At 45.4% G+C, this 26,738-nt stretch overlaps 1 protein-coding gene across 8 annotated transcripts in view; it reads right to left on the bottom strand.

Moving 5' to 3' along the window:
- Nucleotides 1–586: 586 nt before the first annotated feature.
- The window catches only part of LOC130211708 (nuclear factor 1 B-type-like), a 62,723-nt gene continuing 36,571 nt past the window's right edge, over nt 587–26,738 (bottom strand). For 2 of the 8 annotated variants that reach the window (XM_056442665.1, XM_056442662.1), the window contains exons 3-12: nt 26,161–26,217; nt 24,236–24,304; nt 21,381–21,501; nt 20,884–21,005; nt 17,692–17,823; nt 17,330–17,514; nt 15,082–15,220; nt 14,661–14,743; nt 10,032–10,120; nt 587–6,470 (exon numbers count right to left, since the gene is read on the bottom strand). In XM_056442665.1, the coding sequence (XP_056298640.1) occupies nt 6,338–6,470; nt 10,032–10,120; nt 14,661–14,743; nt 15,082–15,220; nt 17,330–17,514; nt 17,692–17,823; nt 20,884–21,005; nt 21,381–21,501; nt 24,236–24,304; nt 26,161–26,217 (1,130 nt within the window). In that variant the 3' untranslated portion in view covers nt 587–6,337. Of the gene's footprint in view, nt 6,471–10,031; nt 10,121–14,660; nt 14,744–15,081; nt 15,221–17,329; nt 17,515–17,691; nt 17,827–20,883; nt 21,006–21,380; nt 21,502–24,235; nt 24,305–26,160; nt 26,218–26,738 lie in introns of all 8 variants that reach the window. The other 6 variants (XM_056442663.1, XM_056442661.1, XM_056442667.1 and 3 more) reach the window with 5 other exon arrangements.

Raw genomic sequence — 26,738 nt, forward strand, 5'->3', positions numbered from 1 at the left:
TATTTTATAGCCAGAATATTTGAAGAAAGAGCTGTTAAGTAAATGTTTATTTCAGGCACAGAAACAGCACAAGCGGCAGCTCTGTGGCTGAAAGATGGACCAGAGCACCAGAGAATTACACTTAATAAATTAATAAAAAATGAGATGAGATGTTATGGCCGGATAGAGTCAAATCAATTGCATGCTGCATGACTCTGAAGGCAGCGCGTGTTGGAGACGATTCTTCCAGCAAGCTTCCGCAGAGCGTTAAATATCAAAACCTTTGTGATTTGGCCTTTTTATTTTGAATTATTTATTCTAAGATACATTTCTCATTGGAGGAATGAACATGGGATTAGTCCAAAGATCTACTCTCCACTCTAATCATAGTCCCTAATTTACAAAGAGCAATGCAGTGCTTTTTACATTGCGTCATAACTTCAGCCAACTGGCTGGAACACAAAAATGTGGCAGTTCAACTGAACATCACACAGACTGAATCGGATGTCAGACCTCAAACAGGAACTTTTATATTTAGGTCTAAAATTGCAATCATTCAAAATCAAATATAATCAAACAAACACAAGAAAGAGCCACGGCAGAAAAGTCATTTTTGTAGCATAGCTCATTTTATTGTTTAAACAGTTTTGCATAGGAAATATATCCACTTCCAGTAATTGACTGCAGTAAAAACAGCTGCTAGCAGTATAGGCTGGATATAACAGTAACAATCACAAAAAAGTTGAGCCTTTATTTACACTGATTTTAATCTTGTGGCAATTTTAGCCCCTGCACCAAATGTAACCAGCTTGAAGGCATCGCCTAATGCTCGGCGTTTCTAAAATCAATAAAAAAAGGGATCTCAAGGCCTTCGCTATACAGTTCACATTGGACACCTGTGGCTCCTAAACTGTCAATGAAAACATAAAAAACTAAAAAGGTTTCCAAAAAATCCTCTAAAACGTACATTCAGATACATACATAGACCTTTGCACACACTTGCAGTGTAACTACGATCACTACTGGAGACTGTTTACATATTGTTTTGTTGGTGTTGTTGTTGTTGTTTGTTATATATAATTCCACCATGATTCACAAAGTCAAAATGTGTGCGCATGAGGGACGTAAAAGTGCCACAAGACCCCACAAATAAACCAGCTCTGCAGAGAACACTGGTGAGTAATCCTAAGGAAAGACATTAGTTCATCCTTTCACTGCTCTTAATGTAGCACTGACCCCCCCACCCTCCCAAAAAGAAAAAGAAAAGAAAAAAGAAGAATGACAATTTCCTCCTTAAATTTTTAACAGGCTTGATGTGGGCATTCTGTGCTGACATAATTAATAAATCTCAACAAACAAAAACAAAAAAACCATCAAAGAAGTAATAAAGAGCAGATTTCTAGATGAGTTTTCCACATTCGGTTCTGTGTGATGGTGTTCTTATCGTCACATATGCAAGTAAGTCTATCACATTTTACAATTATATACAATAGACACTCAGACAGCTTGAACAGGCACTGCATTGCTATCTTTTTGTCCTCTTTTGGTGAATGTTACATCCTGTAAAAATGCTGGTTTTTATGTTTTATAACAACCTGATGCCAAGTGACTAGCAGCCAGCCAACGTATGGAAGGTGTATATTGCTTATGAAGGATGAAAATGAAGTTCTAATCTTTTCCTCTAAGTCTGCATGTGTTCGCCCTCTCAGTCCCGAAAGAGGTCGGGACATCTTGCTAAATGGAAAATACTTTCGAATCGAATCTGCCTTAAATACAGCACTTTCTGGTGGGTGGAACACTGATTAAAATGTCGTAAAGTTCCAAGAGTTTTTTGACGGACTACAATTACATCCTGCGTTGCAATATAAAAACTTAACCATGCGCAAATACACGAGCTGTTTATCAGCCGGAAGGTATACTATCCTATCCTGAAGCAACTGGAGTTAAAGTAATATTTGTTTGCAGTGTGAATGAAGTGTTTCCCAAATCACATCAGGCATTGACAGCATGTGGAATGTGCAAAATGAGCGATGCCTAAATGTTCTTACTGATTATTAGAGAGATATTTCAGAGAGTCGTCTGCATATGGACAAAAGCAGACGGCTCAAAATTGGCCGCCCGAATCCGATCGATGTCGTCTTGCAACATTTCCTCTGAAGAAAAATAAAATAAAAAGATCTCATAGATTCATCGAGGAAGTCACTACCGAACTGACCCTGCTTCTTGCTTTAGGTCAGGTGCATTCTGGGGCCTTTTCTACTACTTTTATAGTTCAGTGAAGTCGCCCCCAGCTGCTACAAGAAACACACTCACACCAAGATCTTGTTAAATCACATCACACTCTCTATGGCCACACTAATGAAAGAACAACTATTCAAATATCCATGAAGTGTTTCCCAAATGGAAATATCGAAGCACTAACCAAGATCAGAAACAATAATAGTTATCATAATTTAAAAAAGCCTTCATTGTTGTTTTTTTATGGATCTGTATAGGATTTCCCCTTTTTTTACTTTACATACAGAAATACAACTGATGAAAACACTTTAGACTCTACGAATTGGGAAGACCTGGAGAGTTCTAACTCAAATCCAGCCTCCAAAATAAAAACCCGGATTATCATGATTTTTTTTCCTAAAATGGAATCGACTTATTTTTCCCCAGAATTGAAGATTTACAAATAAGGGCTTAAGAGGAGAACTCTCGAGAAAGTTTACAGTGTACAAACTCCTGTCCCACGGCAGGCTTTTTTTCTTCTTTTTCAATAGAAAGACCCTCATCTTCTCTCATTGTGTTGTGTCAGAGGCACTCCATCACACATCCAGCTCACAAAGTCACACGCACACACCAACGTACACGCTCAAGCTGCCAAAGCAGAGCTCGAGCCCACAGACTCCCGCTATTGACGCAATCAGGATATTTACCTTTATGTACAGTCTCCGATTCAAATAAAAACCAACAGCACAGTGACCCTGACACATCTTTATCACACACACACGCACGCACTCACGCACACACTCACACACACACTTGGGGACAATGCACGTCAGTGGGCTCTCTAATGGCCAAAGGCTGCAAAGCACTTGTAGTTTTTCTTTCTTTTAAAAGAACAAATAAAAGAATAAAACGACAACAAAAGACAGAACAGTGCACATAGAACAGGGTGACTTATTCAAATTTTTCTCTCTGCATAAGATATCTGGGTGAAGACGGAGAGACAGAGCTTGACTTGAGGATTATTTTAAAAAATGTTTTCCGCTTCTTAGTCCTCTGCTAACGACAGCCGGAGAGCTCCCGGTTCTACCGTCTCTCTGAGGGGAACATGTCGTTCACGATTGCATCGAAGGCGCTGCTCTCACTGTGAGAAAAGCCGTATTTAGTTGGGTTGTTTCACATTAAAACTGATAAGATAATGATCATTTCAATTATGCCCTGTAATACGCCTGAGAGATGTAGTTTAAGACTAGGTTCAAAACACTGTACGGGGGAAGAAGACGATTGCCTATGTGCTAGTTAAGTGCTATATTTTTCTTCTCGTGGATTCTATTTAAGCGTCTACCGGGCCACTGGACAAGTTAGAAAACACCACGCTTCTGTATCTCCAATATTGACTTCAACACACTCTGCTGGGAAAGTATCTCAGGAATTGACATATGTGCATATCGTATATACATTTATACAAATCTACTACTTAAAAAATACTTTCTAAAGGCTTGCTTGAGCCTGTCTGGAACTGATTTGGACAGGTCTCACTAGCATTAGTCGGTGTGTGATTGTTGCGCAGGTCACAGGCCACTTCACTGATGTGTTTAAGGCATCTACTTGGGAATTGCATTCGGTGACATCTAGTCTATCACGGCGTGGTATTCGATACGAGCATCAGTAACCGTCGCCAGTTGCGGCTTTAAGGGATCGATGAGAGAATTGGATTCTACGCAAAATGATTTCTTAAAATGATTGTCATACTCAAGTCAAGCCGTCTCTCCTGTAAAAAAAAAAACACATGCTAGCACCCCGGGTGGAAGGTCGAAAGTAAGAGTCACAGTAGGCCAATCAGTGACTTTGCAGCCGTAGAGAGACCAAAGGTGCATTTTTTTTTTAATACAAGTCCTTCTAGAAAAATACCGCCCCTCCCCCTACCCTAAAACTCCCGAATTTAAAATACACTGGAACACGTCTCACCGTCATTCGCTAGGCCTGAATGCTAAAGAAAGAAGAAAAAAAGACCTTGTCATACACTGCATAGAAAGCAGTTCCCACTTTGGTCACAAAAAAAAGGAAGACACCCACAACAACAACAACAACATCATCAACAACAACAACGACAAACAACGATATCAACAAAATAAATGCATTACAATATTGTCTATCTCCAAACTAGCCTCTAATAATTGACGCATCTATAAGCACTACCTACATAGGCAAAACTTGGTATTGCATAATTTTCATAATTCTGAATTCCACCCTCCACAATAGTAATTGGAAGATGAACAAAATGAGCATTGAAAAATAAGGAAAACAAAAGATGACAGGTTATTAGAAAAACCACCAAAATACTGAAAGAAAAAAAAAATGCTGGTTGATTACAAACTTTAGAACAGCAACTATACACAGCCTTGATATGCAATGCAACTGTGAGATAGAGTAGTACATAAAGTTAAAAATCAACAAATTCATTCAGAGTACAAAACAATTCTTATTATAAAAATGTTAATTTTTTTCTATAATGATAAATGCAGCAAAAACAAATGTAGTGATGTCTCTATATTCAAAGGCAAGGCACGTAATGTGGACTATATGTCATCGTGCAAATTAAGAGTATTGGAGAGATTTTCCTTGTATAAATACGTCTGGACTGGAGAGGCAATGGCTGTGAACATGCCGTGCACAATTCTAGATTTCAGGGATTTGCCACCACCTGGATTCATAATTTCAGTTTCCAACCTTGCACAAACTGTAGCTTTACACAGAAAGCCGACCGTACATTTGCATGAATTGTACATTTCCATGGATAAACACTTTGCATTCCATATATTCTTTTGTAAACACAAGCTTTAGAAGCTGATGGCCAAATGCATATGCTCTTGATCTTATCGTGAACATTTTTTATCTATTTTTAAACATGAAATGCCATTTTTTATACACTATGTGTGTCTCATTTCTTTACTTAAGTTCGGTTATTTTCCCCCCAAAATAAATTCAAAAAACTCCCCGTAATGACGGGAAGGGCTCAAAAGAAGTGCTGTTTTTGCTCAGCGCTGCACGGGTAGCTTAGTGCACGCCTTCAACGGCTTCCATGCTGGAGGTTCTTTCTCTTGTGAGAAGACGGATATGTGACTGAAATCAAATTCAAATGTTTTATGAAACATTTTACCCATAAAACCATTTAATAATTATCCCCCATCCTTTAGAGTCTTAGGGCTGACAGACTGATAGCTTCCCTTCAAAAATTCAATTGCACTTGCCTCTATCGAGATTTTCGTATTCTCCGTCTTTTTAAAATCCTTTTGTAAAGGAGTTGCAAAATCCTTTCATGAGGGGTCCCAATCTCAAGCCAAACGTTTAGTGTTTTTTTAAAACCGCATCAAGAGTTCTCAACTCTTTCCGTAAGTATTTACGTTAATTCTTGAAGTAAGTAGTAGTTAAGAATAAACAAAGTCAACACATTTTCTGAACAAAGAGCCGTATCACAGTAAACTGAAATCAAAATCAAAAGAAACACTCTGAATTCACAATTTTTTTTGTTCCTATGGTGTACACAGTGAATCGTTTGACGAGGGAAAGCCTCTTTTCAAGAGGTCTGATCGGAGAGCTTAGAGTCTCGGAGCCATCCACCAGGCAGAAGGTGTCGATACGCAGACCTCTTCACTTGTGTGTGTGTGTGTGTGTGTAAATCAAGATTGTACAACTTCCCTCAACATGGAAAATAGTCGGAATTGCCGCTAAGAGACTAGAGTGTCATGCAATAAAACATTAAGGCATCTATACATCACAGTATTTGAATGCATTGAAAAGTTCTGCAAACACAACAACTGACTGGTGGGTGGTGGGTTGGTGGGCGGGGCGAGGAGACGGCAGGCCTGAAGCTTGAGCCTTTTTTTCTCGATCCTCCGAACCGACCCTCTTCTTCACTTCGCGGCCAGTGTCCTTAATGGGGAGGGGGACTGGTGGTGGAGGGTTAGGGGAGGGGCTTATGGAAGGGACGAGACTGGAAGGGGGACGATTGTGCAGCTCGTGCTGCTTGCTGGTTTCATCCATGGCTGCGGACACCTTTAGTGCTAACTGCGCCCCGCCGACACCTCCGGCCACGCATTCGCCCTGGGGGGGGGGGGGGGGGGGTCATCCGGCCTCCGTGTGTTCAGTTCCCTGACTCAGCGGGGACCAGGGGCTCACCAATGATGTTTATGCTGTAGTTCTGGTGGACATTTGTTGGCAGAATCGGAGTCCCGTTCGACACTTGGAATGGAACTAAGCTCGCCCAGGTACCAGGACTGAGGAGAGAGAGAGAGAGAGAGAGAGAAAGAGGGAGAGAGTGGGGGTAAAGACACAAAGAGAGAGAGAGAGAGATGGAGAGATTAGTCACATGCCATTAATTTGCTTCGTCTAAAATCAGATTCTTTCTTTCAATTATCCTGAACACCCCTTCACTAACGAACAGCATCGCTGCTCTGCTGACAGTCGTCAAGCTTCAAGGTCTCACTTTTGTGTTGTTCGGACAGAAGAGGGGCGAACAAAAAGGGAAAACGGCAGCACCAGCTCATTAATTTAAGCTGAGGTGATTCCACTTGATTCCCAGTGAAGGGCGTCGTGTGAGCGGGCCGTGACGCTGGCCCTCTCCTCTGCATTGACGGCAGTATAGAAAAGCACCAGGGGGAGAGTGCGAGTGGTGGTGGTGGAGGAGGGGGGGGAGGAGGAGGAGGGTGGAGGGGTCCCCACACAAAGCGGCCCCATCCCTATTCATCTCACGCTAATGGCAAAACAACACAGTGATTGTTCCTGGGGAGCAACGGTGCTAACTGAAAACGCGAGCGGGAACAAACAGCATGTTGTTCCCGTGGGGTGCTGCTCGACGTAGATGTCAGATAATTAGCCCCCACCCCCCCTCCCTCCCCCCTCTTCTCCTCCACAGGCCCCCAGTGTGCACTCATCTGACACCCTCTCACATCGGCCCCCGCTAAGTCGGAGAGGTACCTGCGTCGCACATTTCCGAGCGCATTCAGCCGTATCTAACTTTCTAATCGGCGTGTGGATGAAGTCCGGGAGAGGGGGGAAGAAGGATGAGGGTGGGACAACGACAGCGAGGAGGAACGAGGAGGCACACAAAAAAACAGTGTAGTAGAAGAAGAAAAATGTTCGGGGGAGAAGATGGATGACACCGAGGAGAGCGCTTTTCAAAAGGGACAAAAACACACACAGAAAGGACACGGCGTAGGGCTGAAGATGCCGCTTCGCAGAAGCGGAACACAGACGTGATTCGTGATTCTTCGCGAAGCTTCATCAAAAGACAACGCCGTCTGCGCTCATGAAAGCCGCCGATCAACCAGTCTGCATTTTATACAAATCACTCGCCACTGCTCTTTTACTTGAAACAATGGAAGTGCAAATTCAATTCTTCTCGCGGCCTCAAAGAGTCAGTCTGTCCAATAAAGATTCGGAGAAAGAATGACAGAGAAGAGACGATGTATTCCAAAATAAAAAAACAAACATCGCTCAAGTTTTAGCCTGGGTTTGAGTGTGCGAAGAGTTAAAAACCACCTCAAGCCTAATCCCCTCTAGCAGTCCCGCCCCCTGTCCAGCTCGTCCTCATGCTCTTCTCTCTCTCCTGCTTTCTTCCCTCCTCCTCCTCCTCCTCCTCCTCCTCCTCCTCCTCCTCCTCTCTTAAACGCTGCCAAGAATCATCCGACAGGAAAGGGGGGATTAAGTTTTTCCTACCTTGCTGAACAAAGAGCGCACAAAGTGGCCAAGGTGTTCTCCTTTCCCTGTTTGCTTTCTTTCCTTCTTTCTTTCTATCTGTCCTCCTCCCTCCCTTCTTTCCGTCCCTGTCCTCACAGGACTCCTCTCAGGTGATGGCGAGCATTAGGGCGGACCACACAGCTACGAAAGCGGACTCGCCGGCCTTTGTGCGCGCTAAACCGGCAGATCGGTCTTAATCGCGTTAAAATCGACGGCTGTCGGTCTGTATCTGCATCCCATAACCCAAAGCTAGTTTTATGTAAAGAACTCCTGAAATCCTCCCATCACTTCTAATTGAGACTTTTTTTTTGTTGCATGACTGAACTTTGACTACAACCCCTTTCTTCAAATGCAGCAAGTGAGCAAGTGAGCGCCTTTCAGCGACAGATGTTCTGCTTCTCGTGCATTTGAAGTGATGTGAGATGATGCAACACATACCAGGCCGTATTCAAAGTCAAGTTTTTTGTGCCACTCTATAGGAATTCTGGGTACTGTCGTTCCAATTTGTCAAGCAGTTCTCTTTCGCTGCATACTCTGCCGTCCCTACATGATCACATTTCATTTAAAATGCCACTATTTCTATATACGTTGCCTCCTTACGAGCTGTCATGTTCCTGCACTCAGCGCCTCTGCATAGGAACAATCTGACCTCGATTGCTGTATTTCCTGAGGTCACCTTCAAGATGGCCTCCCCTTGCCCTGTCCGAGCTCCCAAACCTCACGAACTCTACTCCCTGCAAGCACAGCCCGGTGATACAGCGTGCTTCGTTTAAGGATTAGCTCCCTAAATTAGATTATCTAATGGCATCTTAATGGATTGCTGACCCATTTCCTGCACAATAGCAACATGCGAGTCTGGCAGCGTTTTAATTTAAGGGCTAGTACTGAAGAGGCTGCGCTTTAAAGGGCAAGCCGGATGAAAGAGAAATCCCACTGATTCCATCTACATGTTGAATTGTTTTACGTGAATAATCCATCATAGAGGGGGGGGGGCTGGGGGGGGGGGGAATAGAATGGAATTACCATCCTGTCTTTGTAACTGAATTAACAAAATTCAGTTGGGATCTATTTCATCTGCGTTCATTACTGTTCACTTGTGTGAAGAAATGAGGAGTGAGCTGGTGTGAGAGTAAAATAAAAGAGCTGGCGCTGCTGCAGGGGACATTTTCTCTGCTACCTCCGCCGGCCTATTAGGAGGCCTATTGAAGGGGGTTCTGCTGTGTGTTTTTAAAAGAGTTTATAACTCCAGCGGGCACACACTGTACACACACTCTCTCTCTCTCTCTCTCTCTCACACACACACAAACACACACACACAGATGATCCACACTTTTTATGGAAAAGGAGAAAAGGGAGACGTAACAGGAAAAAGCTGAGCTCAGCTTTGATGGAATGGTTCAGGTTTTTCCCCCCCAGGGAGGGAGAGAGATACAGTATGGAGGCATGGGGGGGAGGGGGGGTGAAGGGGGAGGGCCAGGGGGTACTTTCTGTAACTTTAAGTTAACGAGAGTAAAGCATGACTGTAGCGTAAAGTCAAACAAAGCTCAGCTTGTTAAAGTAAAACATCCCCAAGTGGCTAAAAAGCTGACCTGAAATGACTTCAGCTCTTCGAAATGGCGGCACTTTTACCTTCATCGAAGGTTTGTGTTACGAAGTGAGAACATTTTGTTTTGGTTGGGTGTGAATCCAAGAGGAAAGCTTTCGTTTCAAAAGAAATTCAAATTTGGATGACTAAAGTTTAAACAAATTCACACCGACCTACACGTGTTCTGTTCATGGGGTAAACTGTCAAATGAAGTCGCAGAATACAGACAAAGAATCCAAATGCAATCCTAAAATTAGACAGCGAAAATAAGACAGAAGCAGAAACAATACATTGTGAATTCCTGGGATAATAAAACCGCGTCACTAGTAACACAGCCACAGATCAAACACATTAGATTTGTATGTGAATTTATTTGTGAATTTCTAAAATGTAAGAAACTAGAGCAAAGCTTGTATTTTATGCTGTTATTAATGGCAGTGGTGTGTGTGTGTGTGTGTGTGTGTGTGTGGTGTACGAGACACAGAGAGACGGCATGAAAGAATGAAAAGGTTACCTTTGCCAAGTAATCCCCAAAGTGTCGTCAGTGGCACTGGGGCCATAATGCCTGCCGTTTTGAGTCACGCTCCAGTCACACTTCCTCAGCTGTCAATTGAAAGCTAGCGGTCAGATCACTGGGCCAAGACAACTTCCACTTCAGATCACACTACAACTCCACACTGTATACACAAATGCATGCAGAACAGCCTATAGCAAGAGCAACAACATTTAGAGAAGGAAAAGACTCCAAAGTGAGTCCTCGCTGTTACTGACAGTGGAGAAATAGTGAATGGAATTCCATCTTTGCTGGGGGGGGGAAATAACAGTCAAATCAAAGCTATGGATAAAACAGACAGGAAAGAAAAAAGCATGCAATCACAGTTAGTGGTGACAGCTAACCTGGAAGTAAAACAAAACAAAACTGAGTTAGTTAGTCACAAGTGAGTGGCATCAGATTGGTAGTTCATCCGGGAGTGGGTTACGGCTTTTGTGAGAAGGTTAGCCGGTGAAGCCGTGCGATCCACCGGATGCATGCGCCCTGTCAATAACCATCGCTTCACTGTGAGTGCACTTTCAGATTCAGTAAGGAGGACGCATGCCCTCAAGCATGCAGACTTTTTTCATTAGCTAAACTGTTTGTATTGATTAGGGGTCAAAATTATACTGAACTTAAGCAGCGCGCTTACACACACGCACACACACACACACACACGCACACGCGCGCACACGCACCCCTCTCTTCAAGAGATGCCAACCGTACATACAGATTACAAATTACCGCAACAAAAACAGCCACACACAAACGGTGTCTCCTTTGCATGCATTATGCAAGCGCACGTGTCGGCAATCCAGCTGAGAGCTATCTCTGCCAAGACCAACCTAACCTTGCCCTGTGGTCAACACATTCATTTGGTAATGCGTCGGGATAAAACTGCACTGTTAGCACTCTGCGTGCAGCGGCAGACGTTTTGCAGAGGCTCTTAAGAGGGATTTAATCAGATATACGCATACACTGAATATTCAAAGCCATTTGCAGCGGTCAAGAAATGTGTTCTTTCTCCTCCGAGCACCTGGGTGGACACATCCGGAGTCGATGATGGTTTCCTACTTAAGCCACACTTAAATACAGCGCTGAGCTTCGATTACGTGGCTTGGTTTGGCTAAGCAGTGGGAAAGAAACAGAGAATTCGAGGCCTTCCCAGGAGGTTTTTTTAACATTTAATTATGTCCCAGTTTGATGTTTTATTTGATCAATAGCTGCTAAATTTACACTACAATAGGAAACAATGCATCTCGTTCCATCCAGTGTGTTGTCTCTGTATTCAGGGGAGGTTGGGAAACTAAGCCCCCACGCCGCTCTCGCACTCTCCAGCCTGACAAAAGCCTGGAGAGAATGTGCGGGTTGGGCCAGACGCTCGGTGCCACCGCTCCTCGAGGGGCTCGCCATCTGTCCACTGGCACCGGCACATCAGAGTGGCACGGGCGGCGGGGAAAAGGGGGACTGAGCCGGGGAACGTCAGCAAACAGATGCGGGCAGATTGTGGATTAGGATCCTCCCTTAGATAATACCAAATGACATCTGATCAGGGATCTTTCCCTGCGGAATGCTCGATGGTGGCGTTCCCTCGAGGGGTTAATTCAGGCGAGAGATGAATGGAGGGTTTTCACACATTCGCTGCCTGGGAATCGTAGAGCAGGTGTGGGAGCGTGTGGTGGTGTTGTTTGGTTTTGTTGCTTTTGCTTTTTGTTTTTTTAAGCCGACTGTGTGTGGGTGTGTGTGTGTGTGTGTGTGTGTGTGTGTGTGTGTGTGTGTGTGTGTGTGTTCAAGGACATCTATTTTGGTGGTGCCACATTTTAAAACTGCTCTGAAAAGTGAAATCATCAGATGTCTATCAAGTTATTTTATCATAATTAAATAATATATTATTATGTTTCAGTGTTTATAATTAAAACAATATTCAATGATTCCCTTGCTCCACACATATAATTAAAATTAATCTATTTTTCCTCTTGTATTTTACACAAAAAGCTCTGACAGCAGCAGAGCTGGAGGCACTGCAAGTCTTGGCCTCTGACTGTCTGTCTGTCTGTCTGTCTGTCTGACTATCTGTCTGTCTTCCTGTCTGTCTGTCTTTCTGTCTGTCTGTCTGACTGTCTGTCTGACTATCTGTCTGTCTTCCTGTCTGTCTGTCTTACTGTCTGTCTGTCTGTCTGTCTGACTGTCTTACTGTATGTCTGTCTGTCTGTCTGTCTGACTATCTGTCTGTATGACTGACTGTCTGTCTTACTGTCTGTCTGTCTTACTGTCTGTCTTACTGTCTCACTGTCTGTCTTACTGTCTGTCTGTCTGACTGTCTGTCTGTCTGTCTTCCTGTCTGTCTGTCTTCCTGTCTGTCTGTCTTACTGTCTGTCTGTCTGACTGTCTGTCTGTCTGACTGTCTGTCTGTCTGTATGACTGACTGTCTGTCTTACTGTCTGTCTGTCTTACTGTCTGTCTTACTGTCTCACTGTCTGTCTTACTGTCTGTCTGTCTGACTATCTGTCTGTATGACTGACTGTCTGTCTTCCTGTCTGTCTGTCTTACTGTCTGTCTGTCTGACTGTCTGTCTGACTATCTGTCTGTATGACTGACTGTCTGTCTGTCTTACTGTCTCACTGTCTGTCTTACTGTCTGTCTGTCTGACTATCTGTCTGACTGTCTGTCTGTCTGTCTGTCTGTCTGTCTGTCTCTCTCTCTCTCTCTCTCTCTGTGTCTGTCTCTCTGTCTGACTGTCTGTATCTCGCTTTCTCTCTGTCTGTAAGACAAAATGACCGACAGACAGATCCCTGTATAAAACCTTAAACCTCTCTCTCTGTGTGTGTGTGTGTGTGTGTGTGTGTGTGTGTGTGTGTGTGTGTGTGTGTGTGTGTGTGTGTGTGTGCCTTGCTTCTCTTCCTACTCGCTCAGCGACAAACGGCTGCGACTAACCGAGTGAGAGTGTCGGTAAGCCTCAGAGATCCCACACAATAAACGTCCCCATTGCCAGATGAGGACAATGACAGAGCATTCGGTGAAAGTGTCGGAACTTGGCTCGGTGTGGGACCGCCGCGCCGGGCCAGACCTCAGCCCGTTAAATCATACCACAGAAAACAAAAACAACTGTGACAAGCAGAAGCACGATGAATCAATTGGAAGACTGTTTAGAGTTCCTTAAGCCGACAAGAACACTTATTCATTTAGATATAGCATGTCGTCCTTTTACGTTGTCCTACTGTGAAAGACCCAAAGAAGCGTTAGGTTCGTCTTTGCTCGACCAGAAATATGTTTTCCGTTTGGTCTTGGTAGTGCAACAGGACCACACGCCAGCATGTTTAGGCGAATTAGAAGTTACCAACAAAAAGGAAACAGTATTTCTGTATGAACCGATCATTCTGCGTGTGGACATCTGGCTGATTTAGCCCTCTGGGGGCAAAGCGTTGGACAGAATTCCTCCGCTCAGCTCTGATCAGACTGCTGCTGCCTCGCGTGTGTGTGGAGTCACTGGGTAGCAAGGCCACAAGAAAATGTGGAAGACAAACTGCGCGACATCAGCCAAATGAATCCTCCTCTTCCTATTGGGTGGAATAAAAGCGTCCAAAGACTGCTGACAAACATCTATCCATATTGATTTTTGGGCTTTGCCTACCAAAAAAGTGGCAGCAATAAAGGCAAAGGAAGAAGGGGGGGAAAAAAGAAAGAAAGGAGTGAGGAAACAGAGGCCGGCTTTGTCATTTTCACGAAGAATAAAAAATAATTTTTTTAACGAGCTGAGGAGCAACCCAACGATCATTATGTAGCCGCGTGCAGATGCATTCAATTAGTTGTGGTTGGAAAAGCCTTGGCCTGAGACCAGCGCTTTCAATAAGACGGGGTGGGAGAGAGCACCGTCTCCTGGTCCGACAACACCGCAACACTCCCAACCTCGCAGGCACTCACACACACACACACACACACACGCGCACACACACAGAGAAACCACATCTGCCCTACGACATTCAGCTTGTGCACCGTAAATGGGTGTGCTGATGACATGTGCTATGTGTGTGTGTTTCTAAAGTAATGTGTGTAGGTAATAGAGCTACACTCATTACACTCTTGAAGACACCCACACGTCCCATCCATCTTCTGAGTAGTAGCCACACAATGACAATGAGGGAGAAGCCTTTCTCTCTGCTCCACTGTAGGTTTTAATCCCTAACACACACTTTGATATCTTATCTTACATGTTTTTGAAGATACATCTGCATGGATTACTGAGAAGAGGTGAATGCTACACTGCTTACAAAGTGTGTTTAATTTTGTAATTTAGGATCTTTCAAGGGATCGGAAGTGTTAATAATACAACAACAAAAAACCTGAACCGCATCGTATTTAATTTTTTGCGAAGGCTCAATCCTTTTGAGGTCTGAACACCGTGTTAATTCTTTGTGCCAGCAGTGAATGCTTCGCTTGACCTCAGCCTACGAGAGCTCGGCTCTGATCTCGAAGCGACCAGAGGATCAAATTCCGAGTGCGACTTGTTTTTGCAGAGGGCAGGGATTTCACATCTGATGTGCGGGGAGACGGGGGACAGAAAATGAACGGATAAGGGGAGCAGATGAGTTCTGGAGGAGGGGGAGATCTCACCTGTTGCTGGTGGAGGAAGGCTGGATCTCTCGGGCTCAGGCCTACAAAACGGTTGGCCGTCGGGGTGCCAGGGGCTGAGTAGCCTGGGTAACATGCCATAACAGAAACACAAATACACGCTTTGGTTACAATTTGCATTGCAGTAAATCACACGTAGCTGTTGCTTTTATCCACAGCGGCTTACCGTCAGTCAATGTCACAAACAACCAAGAGTGAAGAGCATGGGAGTCCCACATGTTCAACTTTGGACACACTGTACTTCTTCAGTCATTTTGGAAATATTGTTGTCAAGTTCAAATTCTATTTTTTTATCATTTACATTTTTTTCTAAAAAAGTTGACTTCCAGTCTCCCTGCTGCGATGAGGTGGATGTTTACTCAAGGTGAGCAGCAGGTGATGGGTATGGGTGATCAGTACTCACATTCTGTGGATGTGGTGATGGGCTTGGTGTCGGACACGGAGAGCGAGACGGGTCGCACGGCGCCGTGGTGCGGGGAGGGAGCCAGAACTGGGGTGAAGTGGCCCGGGACCTTCCCGACCACCTGGCCACTGCTGTTCGGCTGCAGGTGGGACACGAGACACAGTTCAACAGCAGCGCTTTAAAAAAAATCTATAGGTGTATTCATGCAAAACGTGGAGACTGGCTTGCTTTCATCTCTGTAGTTAAGCAGCTTTTGTTGTGAAAACTTACATTTTGATGGTCATAAATGGACAAATATTCAAATTGGCTAATGTAATTGATAAATATTCATATTGGCTTATGTATGTAAATAAAAAAAGACAAAGCCTAAAACAGGTATGGTGAAGAAAAAAACAGATAAGATCGTGCTCCAAAAGCAAAACTGTATTTTGGACCCCGTCTGGGAGGACAGGCAACCTGTGGTCCAGTTACTTTTGTCTTTATGACTTAAGCTCGTGTTTGCTTTTGAATGTGCAGTTGGGCAGATCTCAATAAAACAAATACCAGCTTTTAACAAACAACACTTTTTTGAAACAGTGAGCAGGACAAACTGCTTGTCCTCACAAAATCAACAACAAAAGGAGAGCGCACCGCTCACTCTTGCACCTAATAATCCATCTGAGGAAAAGGTTTGAGTAAATTCAGTCGCTGTGGCTTGTCACAGTTATTACTAAAACTCTGGGGGAGGGGGGAGGGGGGCAAGAGTAACAATAGATCCTAAGTCACTGACGTTGGATTTCCTACATGATTTTATACAATGATTTTAATGGCGCTCATAAATGAAATTTAAAGGATTCGGGCATGAAAAGACTCAGCGAGCTGAGGAGTGACCGGTGACAATGGTGTGAATGTGAGCGTACAGAGAGCGAGGCGGCGGGACTATATATATATATGGAGGGCCAAATAAAGGAAGCTAGTGGGAGCTGCTCTCTGCAGACGGCTGGAGACTGTCTGGGGCGTTCGTTCCAGGGCCGCCGCGAGTTCAAAACTCAAACAGGCCTTTTTGGAGAAGAATCGTGTCCACGGGGTTCCCTTCGATGTGAATAGAATGTTTAATTAGAGTGTAATATAATCTGCGTTAAAGCAAGCATAAAAGCATTCTGGCACTCGGCCATGGGATTATAAGCACTGTGTTATTTGCTGAGCCCCCCCCCCCCCCAACTGGTCTTCCAGCGTTCTCTCTTCCCCGTCAGACCCGACCTCACTCGCCCGCCACAATCCCTCTCTCTCTCTCCCCTTTCACCAGCACCCCAGCAGAGGGCCAGTTAATTCTACACAAGAGCCGGGCCCCGGCAACGGCAAATATTTACAACCTTTATCATTCCCCGCGGTTTTTCTCTAGAGTAACAACCCCCCCCCCCCTACCATACCCCTCTGGCCTGCTCCCTGCTCTGGAGATGGAGCCGTCTACGAGGCCTTTGTTTACAGTGAGAACAGCGGGGATATAAAACTCACATAAATATCGCCCGGTCTCTCATCTATAGAGACGCCTGCTCTCTCTCTCCAACACACTGGCTGCTGTGTACGCCCAGAATATATAAGAGCCTTAAGCTATTTGATTTACTACGATGTCTCGATACAGTTTTGTACGTCACGTGTGACTGCAAATGCAATAGTGTGGTTTGACTTCTTTACGGTGACGTCGGGTTGTTGTTTTTAGCACGACTACAAATTTAAGGCTGAGAGCGTATCCTATAACCTTTGCCAAGAACAGTATATCAAACCGAGAACATACGCTTCTCTGTCACATGAAGTGGTCCGCAAAGTTCAGTCTGGGGTTGTCGGCAAATTGAAACAGCGGTTTGATTGAACTAGGATTTAATTCACCATGAATTCAACTAATTGGTTAACTCTTTGCTTCTGTTACACTAGGTTTTTGACAATATTATTAAAGTAAACGTTGGCCAGTTAAAGGACTTATAATGTCAAATTTTGGGTTAATAATTCATTTAGTTGTCTTTCAGATTTTCTGGAAATCTAATTCTAATGACATAATGAAAGACCAGGAGCAAGAAGACAAAAAACAGCCAAACAGGAAGATGTGTCTCTACTCGCAAATAGTCCAATGAGGCAGTAATGAAATAATGACAAATGCATGCTGTAATTTATCTCAGGTCAGACGGGAATAGAGCCGAACACGATAACAAAAGACGACTTGAGGCCATGGGACTCTCGCCGGCTTCTCCAAACACAAAAATAAATCACTGACCTGGCTGCTCTGCGGGCTGGACGGGTCGTATGACGGCACGTAGCTCTTGAGGGGATCAGCTGGGTTGAGGTGGGGCGGGTAGCGGATGGTGGTGTGCGAGAAGTAGGGCGACGGCGCCGGGGGCAAGATAGACGAGGCCGAGAACTGCAGGGGCGAATGTGGAGGGGGGCTCCTCGTCGATATAACTGCAAAGAGAGACGGACAAAGGCGTTGAGAGGATGATAAAGATTCAAGGGTTCGTTTGTGAGGGTTAAGCATCGACATTGTTGTTGTTTTTTGCGACCCGTGTTCGGGAGGGAAAAGTCGATGAGAACTCCAGGTTTTAGAGAGAGAGCCGGTGGTTAAAATCAGCAGTAACTCACCACTGTGTCCTACACCTGTGAGGCCCGGGTGATGAGGCTGAGAGAAAGTGCTGAGTCGTGGTGAGGGGTCCTGTGGGGAGGTGGGGCTGAACAGCGGCTTCTCTGGCTTCTTCATGGTAGGAGAGGACATGTCTGCTGGTGGGAAACACACACACACACACAAGCACACACAGTCAGAACATTTCTACATGCCGTATTGATTATTTAGAGTCTCAAAAGTATTTGATCAGTTCTGTCAGCATATTTGCATAGGACCAGATGGCAGAAGTATTTCCAGCTTCTGCGTCATTTCCAAACTAAATCCAAATTAAATCGCTGAAATTCAAAATCAAAATTTCCCCTCCAGCTTCCACTAATGCTTCCATTTCTCACGGAGGAAAGGAATGAAGTGCCAACAATTAATTACGGTTGAAATTAAGCAGAATTTGATCTGCGTGGGCTTACCAAGGGCTCCTTATCTTTAGCGAAGTCAGGAGACAAAAGGGAACATGTATTTTGCAAATTAAAGACACCGCAAAGGGTCAAAATCAATCATCATCTCTGGAATCATAACAAATCACTGGACATCCCTAAGAAATATGAGTCCTGTGAAAATTCAGCTTTAGTCAAATCTGAGCAGACAATTAAATCCAGCGCTCGGATGAACAGTTGTTAAGCAGCCGGTCGCTCAAATGGCATTTAAGAATTTTGAGACCCTCACGTAATCTCAAACAGAACATTACACTGTAACATCTGCTCTCCGCGGCCTTACACGGTGCCTGACAAGCTGTACTGTAATTCCCCGTGAATGATCCCGAAGGCTCGGCAGAAGACATTAAATTTGTTTAAAAAACGAGTGTAGTTCTATGAACTCAAAAGTATGCGCATAATCTCTTGAAAGTTGAGCAATATTGCTGCACCACACTTTCATGAGCAATGTTCTGCTGTCACGGCAGTGCGGTTTTTCAATTTTCCGCGGTGAGACAAGGTGTCTGTAGGGAACGCGATAACAAATAGATGCGAGAGGCAACGGCCGACGTCTGCTCCGGATTCTTCTGTGAACATTCGTTCAAGTGCTTTTCTGGTCTGTCACAGATTTGTGGGGCGTATAACTTTCAAATCATCTATCTCCCCCCCCCCCCCCCCCCTCCAAAAAAAGCTTTATAAACCCTGTTGTAGAAGCATTCCCACAGTATTAACCGCCCTTTCCCTCCGACGAGATGGAAGGATCTACCCGAGTGGCGGGAAGAATCCCTCTACTCCAGAGCGACAAAGGTGGCTGGAATTCAGGGGGATTTCCCAGTCCAAGGTTGCAAGAGGATACAGGCTTAAGTGCTTTCATTTTTGTGTCAGAGGGAGAAATACCTCAGAGAAGATTGATATCACTGCTTAATGTTTCCATGTATAAATAGGAACTATTTTCAGTGGTGGAGGTATTCAGCTTTTCCTCTCTTGTGATAATTAAATCCTTCAGGGAATCGACTGAACCGCCTGGGGAAAAGATGCTGGACAATTAACTACCAGAAATTAAACAGTTTAGTATAAATAACAAGTTTTAAATGTTCTTTCGTTTTGCATTTAGACCAGCTGTGAATGTGTTTGCAACTGGTCTTAATGTCTTAATGTCTTAATTCATGCAGTACTTTCCCTAATAAAAGAAAAAAAGAGAAACAATGTCTTCTTCTACATGGTGAGGTTTTGTGGAACGACAACCATGTGCGAGAAATGACCGCTTGGCACTTGTGCTGCCTCATATGGGTTTAATATCACCCCACTTCTTATTTATTCCCTCCTGACAGAATAATGGCTTTGGTATTGGTCTTTGGAGAGTTTCCTACCCACTGTGTTCCCTTTCTCCTCGCCCCAAAGTGTCTAAGTTTACGCAGAGCACTACCCTCAGGCCTTGTGCAAAGGGACTGGCTAGATGTTCCCCTTCCCACACCGGGCTGTGGTTGAATCCCAACAGCGCTGTGTCTCTCTGTGTCAGCTGGTGTTTTCCTCTCTCAGCCTTCCGACATATTATATTGAAATTTTAAAAAGAGGACTGGGTAGAGAAACAAAAAACAAGGGGATTTACAAAGTATAAAAAAAGAAAAAGAAAAGTTGGAAAATATTATTTGAAATCACTTTGTCCACAACCAAACGTTTCCTTCCACATCTGTTGGTTGAAGCAGGCAGCAGGGTGTGGAGAGAATTCAGCAGAGAGTGAGAATGATCCGGAAACATGGGACAGTGAGGCCTTAATTAAAAGGGTGACGGGCTCTGCTCGACACCAGGAGACGAGAGATGTCCCGGGAGGATCTCACTTTCGCTCGCGCAGAAACGAGCAGGCGGGACAGCTTGTTTTTCGTGACACAAGGCTCTACCTTTTCAAAAAAATAAATTCTAATGTATTTTTTTCAGCTCTAGAAAGCATAACATGAGCTAATTTCCTTCAAACTAGCCCTGTGCCTTAAAATGATCATCGAAACTCCACTGATGGGGAGATTCCTCTCAAGTTCAGCCAAGATGCGTGGACTGATTTCCTGATGAGAAGTCAGCTGACACGTTTGGGTCTAATAGTTCAACCAGACGTTTATAAAAAGGCATTTCTCTACACAAGCCCCCCCCCCACACACACACACACACACACAATGTGGTTCAGCTCTCTACACATGAAGAAAATGATACACCCAACATTTACACACTCAAGATGACCAGAGTGAGTTTCAGCTGGAACAGTTTGTTCTCAGAACGGAGACCCTGCATAGTGGGATCTGATGTTTCCTTTGTGTAGGCGACAGGTGCGAACAAACACAGATCTGCATTCAGACAGCGGTTCAAATGGGTTCAAACATAAATATGACTGGCGAGGCTCGGGGCTATCTCTGTCATGGTATGTACTTTAAGAGGGTTGAACCGGTTCGTGTGCAGAGAAACCAGATGCAGTTCCTCCGCAGTGAAACGGGCGGCGGCATTAGTGTACGGTAGCTTATCACAAGTGCAGCTGTCAAAAAGCAACGTGAGGTGTTCCCTTTGATCGTAATCTATTTGCATGCGATGAGGGTGAAGCGAGTAATGCTCGCCTACCGCTCACGAAACTCTGTCAACATGCTGCCGGGCTGCTGTGGTGGAACGAGGGCTGCGCCCCTGTTTGGAGGGCGTTACTGACAAAGTGCATCCAAGCCCGATAAAAAGTGGATAAGGTCGGTCAAATCAAAACAGGAAAATCACCTCCTTCTCTCTCGTGCCAGTTGGCCCGACTGCTGGCTGGCGAGCTGGGTGACGAGTAGAAGTCGGGTCCCGTCGGGCTGGTGTCCATGTTCTCCTCCATGTTCACGGTTTTGGGCCTTTTGCTGCGGGACATGGGGAAGTGGATGGTTTAGCAGAGCCAGTCATTTATTTTGCATTATGCTTTTATAGATCACAAAATGGCATCTCTTCTGATTTGGTGCAGTTGGTGCCACAGACTGACCTGCATTGCGTGAAGTTTTAGTTGAAAGGATATTTTTTTTGAGAAATACACATGTTCACTGTGTTGCCCTGAATCAGACAAACGGATTGATACCAATCGCATAGCCGGATGCTAACAATTAAGCTGGTGCCAGAAGACGGTTAGCTTAGCTGTATTCTTTCTCTATCGCTCATAATATACAATGCCACTGCAATGATAACAAGTCCCGCCCCCCCGACTCGACCCAAAAGGCTCCGTTGCTGTAACCTCCACTGACCTGCCGGGAGGGGAGGACAGGGAGCGGTGCAGCCCCACGCTGGAGTTCAGGTCATGATAGTAGGGCTGGCTGGGCATGTCGGCCATGGAGAAGTTTACCGCAGCACCGTGGGTGATGGGCACTGCAGAGGACACGGAGGAAACAGAGAGAGACAGTTACTCTGTAATCACTTGCAAAGAAGGAGTCCGATGTCAGCAGTGTTGTCAGACTCAGGGCTGCGCCTCCCCCTGGCCTCGCATCTGGAGGCGCACGATTAATTGCACGATAGCTTGACTGACGGTTATTGACGCTTTGTGTTTAGAGGCCCCGTGTATCAAATTAAGCGCTCCCCATTCACAGGTTAACTGTCTGACCACCACAGACGTTTCTGCTGAGCACTCTGATTAACAAGTCACCGATTCCCCGATTGCAGTTTGATGCTGCAGGTAGGTCCTACGGTCATTTTCACAGGGATGTTTACAGGAGCCTAAAGAAGACACACTGAATATACACTAAATATTTAAAGAGAAAGCAGTGAGACGACAGTGCTTTATAGCTAAAAGCACCAACGGCGGGTCATTGTGTTGCGAAATAGATTTGTTTGCAATGCATAACAAAGTTACATGAGCTCAGCATCTCAAAGTAAAGTAAACTTTTAAAAAGCTAATTCTTAATCATCCACATTTGTCCTCCTTTTCTCTCTGGTCCAGAATAACACAGTTTCCACACGTGGTGATTTACAGTGGGAAAGGTGTTGTTTTTCTCACTGCGGTCAAGGTGAGGGATACTGTTTCAAGGGAGGCCGCGCTGGTGTTTACAGAACAAAAGGAGTTCACCGCCCATCATCGCTCTCTCTCCCCAGCGCCTCTCGCCCTTCAGCGTGCGGCCCGCGAGGCAGCCTGCGGCGCGAGCGGTTGGTTGGTTTGCAGTGGATGAGAGGATGGAGTGTGTGTGTCGCTGTCTGTTGTGGTCTGAGGTTCACCACTGGCACGATCCCTCCGCCAGCCTCCGCCCTGGCAGCCCACTGCAGCCCTGGCAAAGGCCCCTACCCGCCGCTACCCACACCGAGCTGTCTGAGGAGGAATGCATCCGGCCCGAGGATGCCGAATACAAGACCATTGTTTGCTTTTTTTCCCCCGTCTTCTTTTCATTCATGGATGAGGATACCCCCAACCATTTATGTCTGTGCTGGTTTCTTTTTACTGCTCTGTCTCTCCTCTTGGCACTCGGCGCCCTGCCTGTCATCTCATTTAATACGCCAAAGAAACTGTGAATGCAACAATGACGCCGCATTCGCCACACAACATCGCTTCTCTCAGCAGAGCACCTCGTCTCGCTGCGCGAGGGGGGGGGAACGTAACGTTTCATCTGCCCGTTGCATGTCCACATTTGCTGTTGACAAAATGTCTTTACACTTGCGGCGGAGGCTCCCGGTGTATTAATGAGTGTCCCCAGTCGAAATGCAGGATTGCAAGTCAGCCTTGAACTCCGCAGCCCCCTTTGATGGACTTCAAAGAATGTCTCAACAGCCCTGAGAGTCGGGAGAGAGGCGCGATGACGGACGAGCGGCTGCTTAGATATCTTCCGAGGGAGTGACCGGCTGAGTGAGTGACAATTCCTGTGTGTCCGTCGACCTTTTTAAAATTCCAGCTCGACTTCAGTTGGCTTTAGTGAAACCGGGCTCGGTCACATGAGAGCAAGCACGCCGGTGCAGCGGCCATCTGGTCGGGGGGGTAAATGAAACACCAAACAAAAACACAGCCTTTCAAAGGGAATTCAGTTCTCAGAGCATCGAAATGAGTAGGTTCTGCTTTTCAGAGCTCGACGTACGAGACAGCGGAGACATCCTGGTCCATGTTTACGACATCAGAAACACTTTGACCCGCCAGGTGAACGGAAACCAAGTTCAGCTTCAAATGCTATCTGTTGCTCGAAATCCGCTAAAATGTGACGCACCAGAACAAAGTTTGGAGGATTTTGCACTGTTTTTTCCTAATAATTTGGTGTAAAATGTGAGAAAATTGTGAAAAGTAATCAGAATTTTGGTAATCACAATCGTAAAATAGCCAAATAACTCTCTGTAGACTAACCTGGCTTACTCCAAAACCGGCATTTTGTCCTGACTGCAGCACTGAACAAGGAATTACTCAGAATAAACTTGTACACACACACAGACAGAGCAACACCGGTATGTTTCTCTTAAACACAGGTTATTGAGGGTGACTGGAGTCATTGTGCACCGGAGGCATGTTCCAGAGCTAGAAGTACAGGAGAAGGGCACCTTGGGGCGCCCTCAGTTATCAAGAGGACTGCTGGAGGGACAACCGTTTAACGGCTTTGCGGAGGGAAGACGTGTCTCTACAGATGCACACAGGCTCGTACAGTCGAGTGTTCTCCCACTGCGAAGCCGACTGGACAAACCGGATCCGTCACACGGCGGTCGTACGGTATCTCAGCGAATATACAGAGGTTGGGATTTGTAGAAAAGCTGTGCCAGATGTTGTTTATGTGCAAACACGCAGAACAAAGGCCGAGCTAAAGGTGTTCGCCGTTACTTGATGAGACCTCTTCTCAGAGCTCGGTGGCGGCATGTGCCGACTGTGATTGATTGACTTCTCCCTGACTCTCATATTAACTAGGTTGCACCTGTTAGGACAGGGAAACGTACACCTTCAACATTCCTGTAAGTACACAAGACTTTGTGCTGATGTGTCTCCCAGAGACGCCCCGCCCATCATCAATGTGAGCACAGGTATAATCAGTGGCGAGTGAAAGAATAGCTGGAAACACCTGTGTGTGTGTGTGTGTGTGTGTGTGTGTGTGTGTCTGTGTGTGTGTGTGCAGGGTAGTAAGCGGGGGCTACTGTGTGTACTTACTTCTGGACACTCGCACCAGCTCTGTAACACTGAAGACTCCGGATTTGATGAAGCTGTCCTCCAAGTAGACTGTGGACACAGGGACACACAGAAGACCATGAATACAGGCACGCTTGTTCTTCATTGAACACGTTCATACACATAATAAAGTTGTGTGGATGTGAAATCAGGAGTCACATTGAGTTCAATAGATCTTCCAACGCTTCTCAACCATTCAGCTAAATTTTTTAAAAATCATCAGACTTTCAGCACCCGTAAAAACATAAAAACACTTTTTCATGGTTTGTGTTTTGTACAACATTTTAGATTTAGAAAGAGGCCAAAGGTCACACAAGACAAACACGTAGGTACAGATCCACACACAGGGATCTAGGCCCTGCCATCCCATAATATTAAACACAATGGGAAAGAGGAGAATTCACCAGTGTCTCCTCCTAAGCCTGACACTTCATCAAATATTTTTCACGCCTGTCTTTTCTGTCGTCGAAGGGTCTACGTCGTCTGTATTTGATCCTGAAATTTGAGCTGTGGATTATTGACTTGAGTACGAGTGCATGAAGAAGAAAAATAGAAATGTCCGTTACTGCGCTGGTTTTTTTCAGTTGAAGTGTTTAAACAAACAGAAGTCATTGTGTGCGTTGCGGTCGAGTGACAGGACAGGTGTGGGAGGAAGAGGGAGTCGACATGTGGACTCAAACTGAGAAGTACAACGAACGAGCCCACGCTGAGCCCCGGGCGCCGCGCGGCCCCTTTGATCAAACACACCAGCAATAACTTAATGACCGTCAACATTGACACCGTAATGCCAAGACAACGTATCACACCAAGCGTGCACCTTGAAGAGGCATTAACTGCAGTATTTATCCGTCTATTTCGAATGTAAATCAACCGTTTCGGGAGCCGGCAAAATCTTTTTCCCGCATTTTCCGTTCAAGTATTGTTCGTGTGTTGTTTACAGCCTTCTGTGTGACCGACCTAGGACTCTGCGACACTAATCAGAGGCTATAAATCAAACACGTTAAATAGCCAGACAAGTTATTGACACCCAAATGACCCGTGCTCTGCTTTGATGCAATGCCAAGGGCACCGTGGCCGTGCCAGAGAGATAGGCGGGGCGGCTCCATTGGCACCTACAAAGCCTCATGCCTCCAGTGAGCCAACGGCTTTCGCAGGGGACTGTGCGGCACGGGGGCTCCGAGGCTCGAGCCATTGGCTCGCCCGCACGTTTTCCTTGGCACGTGCGTCGGCAGAACCAGCTCTTGAGGTAGACAACTAATTATACTTCTCAAACTATTTTCATTCCAAAGTCGTGACGACGCGCCGCAGGTCAGTCCGAGGGAACGGCAGCGCCCGTCGGTGAACATTCCCCACAGCTGGCTCACCGCGACGCTCAGCTGCCAGCCAAAGGTGCAATCTGCCGGAACGCTTTCACTCCAGCCTCTCCGGCTTTTTTTTGTTTCCCCTTTGATTACTTTTTTAATCACGTGTTTTTGATGGTTGCCGCGAGGACGATGACGATTCAAATTTGATGATCCAATTTCATTTAATTCCTCCTCACTGCATGCACATTTGGAAACCATGGTCTCGGCCAGCAAGGAGTGTCAAAAATGACTTCAAGTTTTTAATGATCATTTACAATAAGTGTGTCAGTTTGGGTTATCTAGTTTGGTCCCGATGGCCCCTTTATTGCTGATTCATTCATGAAATCCTACATAGCTGGAAATCATTTTTTGTTGTTTCAAAGGTATTACGTGGTATGGGACCGAAGCCAGTACAGTACAGTTTATTTGGGTGGCGGAGTTTACGATATTATAGGGATTTGCCATAAGCTAAGTTATGGTGTTCATAGGCCGCTGTACAGAGGGCAAGCTGCAGAGGAACAATAGAGCCATGACAGCAGGGAGGACGACTGGTACTGTACATACCTGGAAGAGGGTTCTTGCCTGGCTCATTGTTACTGGGACTTCCTGACTGCTGCGAGTCTGCAAACACACAGAGAGACGGGAGGGGAGGGGGGGGGGGGGCTTAGTATAGCAGGAGGATATCTTACTGAAACACTGGTTTCTTGTCAGCATTGATTATTTCTAGAAAATATCTCCTGGTGGCTGGGCGAGGACAATGTATCCTGTAACTTGTAATTAAAAACTAAGTGAATCAGAACTGTAATCTGATTTACAGTCCGTCTCCCCGCAGCCACAAACTCACTGAGGTCAATTCAAATTAAGAAACAACTTCTTGTCAGGACACTCCACAAGACAAAGTGCACTTCAGGGGACTCAGGACTTCCTGGTGCAGTAATGCTTTCCCTTATCTACCCGTCAAGGCGAGCATACCCACTGTACATTACACAAGACACTTTTGTTTGAACAGCATTATCATTAATGGGAAGGCAGACCGAAGAAAAGAGCTCTCTTTCTGACACTGGATAGCCTAAAGGTTTTTTTACCGGCAGACCTCTGGGTAATTTTTCAAAGGGGCTAAAGGAGTGTTGCGGGTGGGGGGG

The sequence above is a fragment of the Pseudoliparis swirei genome, chromosome 21 (assembly GCF_029220125.1).
Source record: "Pseudoliparis swirei isolate HS2019 ecotype Mariana Trench chromosome 21, NWPU_hadal_v1, whole genome shotgun sequence".
In the NCBI taxonomy this organism is placed as follows: Eukaryota; Metazoa; Chordata; class Actinopteri; order Perciformes; family Liparidae; genus Pseudoliparis; species Pseudoliparis swirei.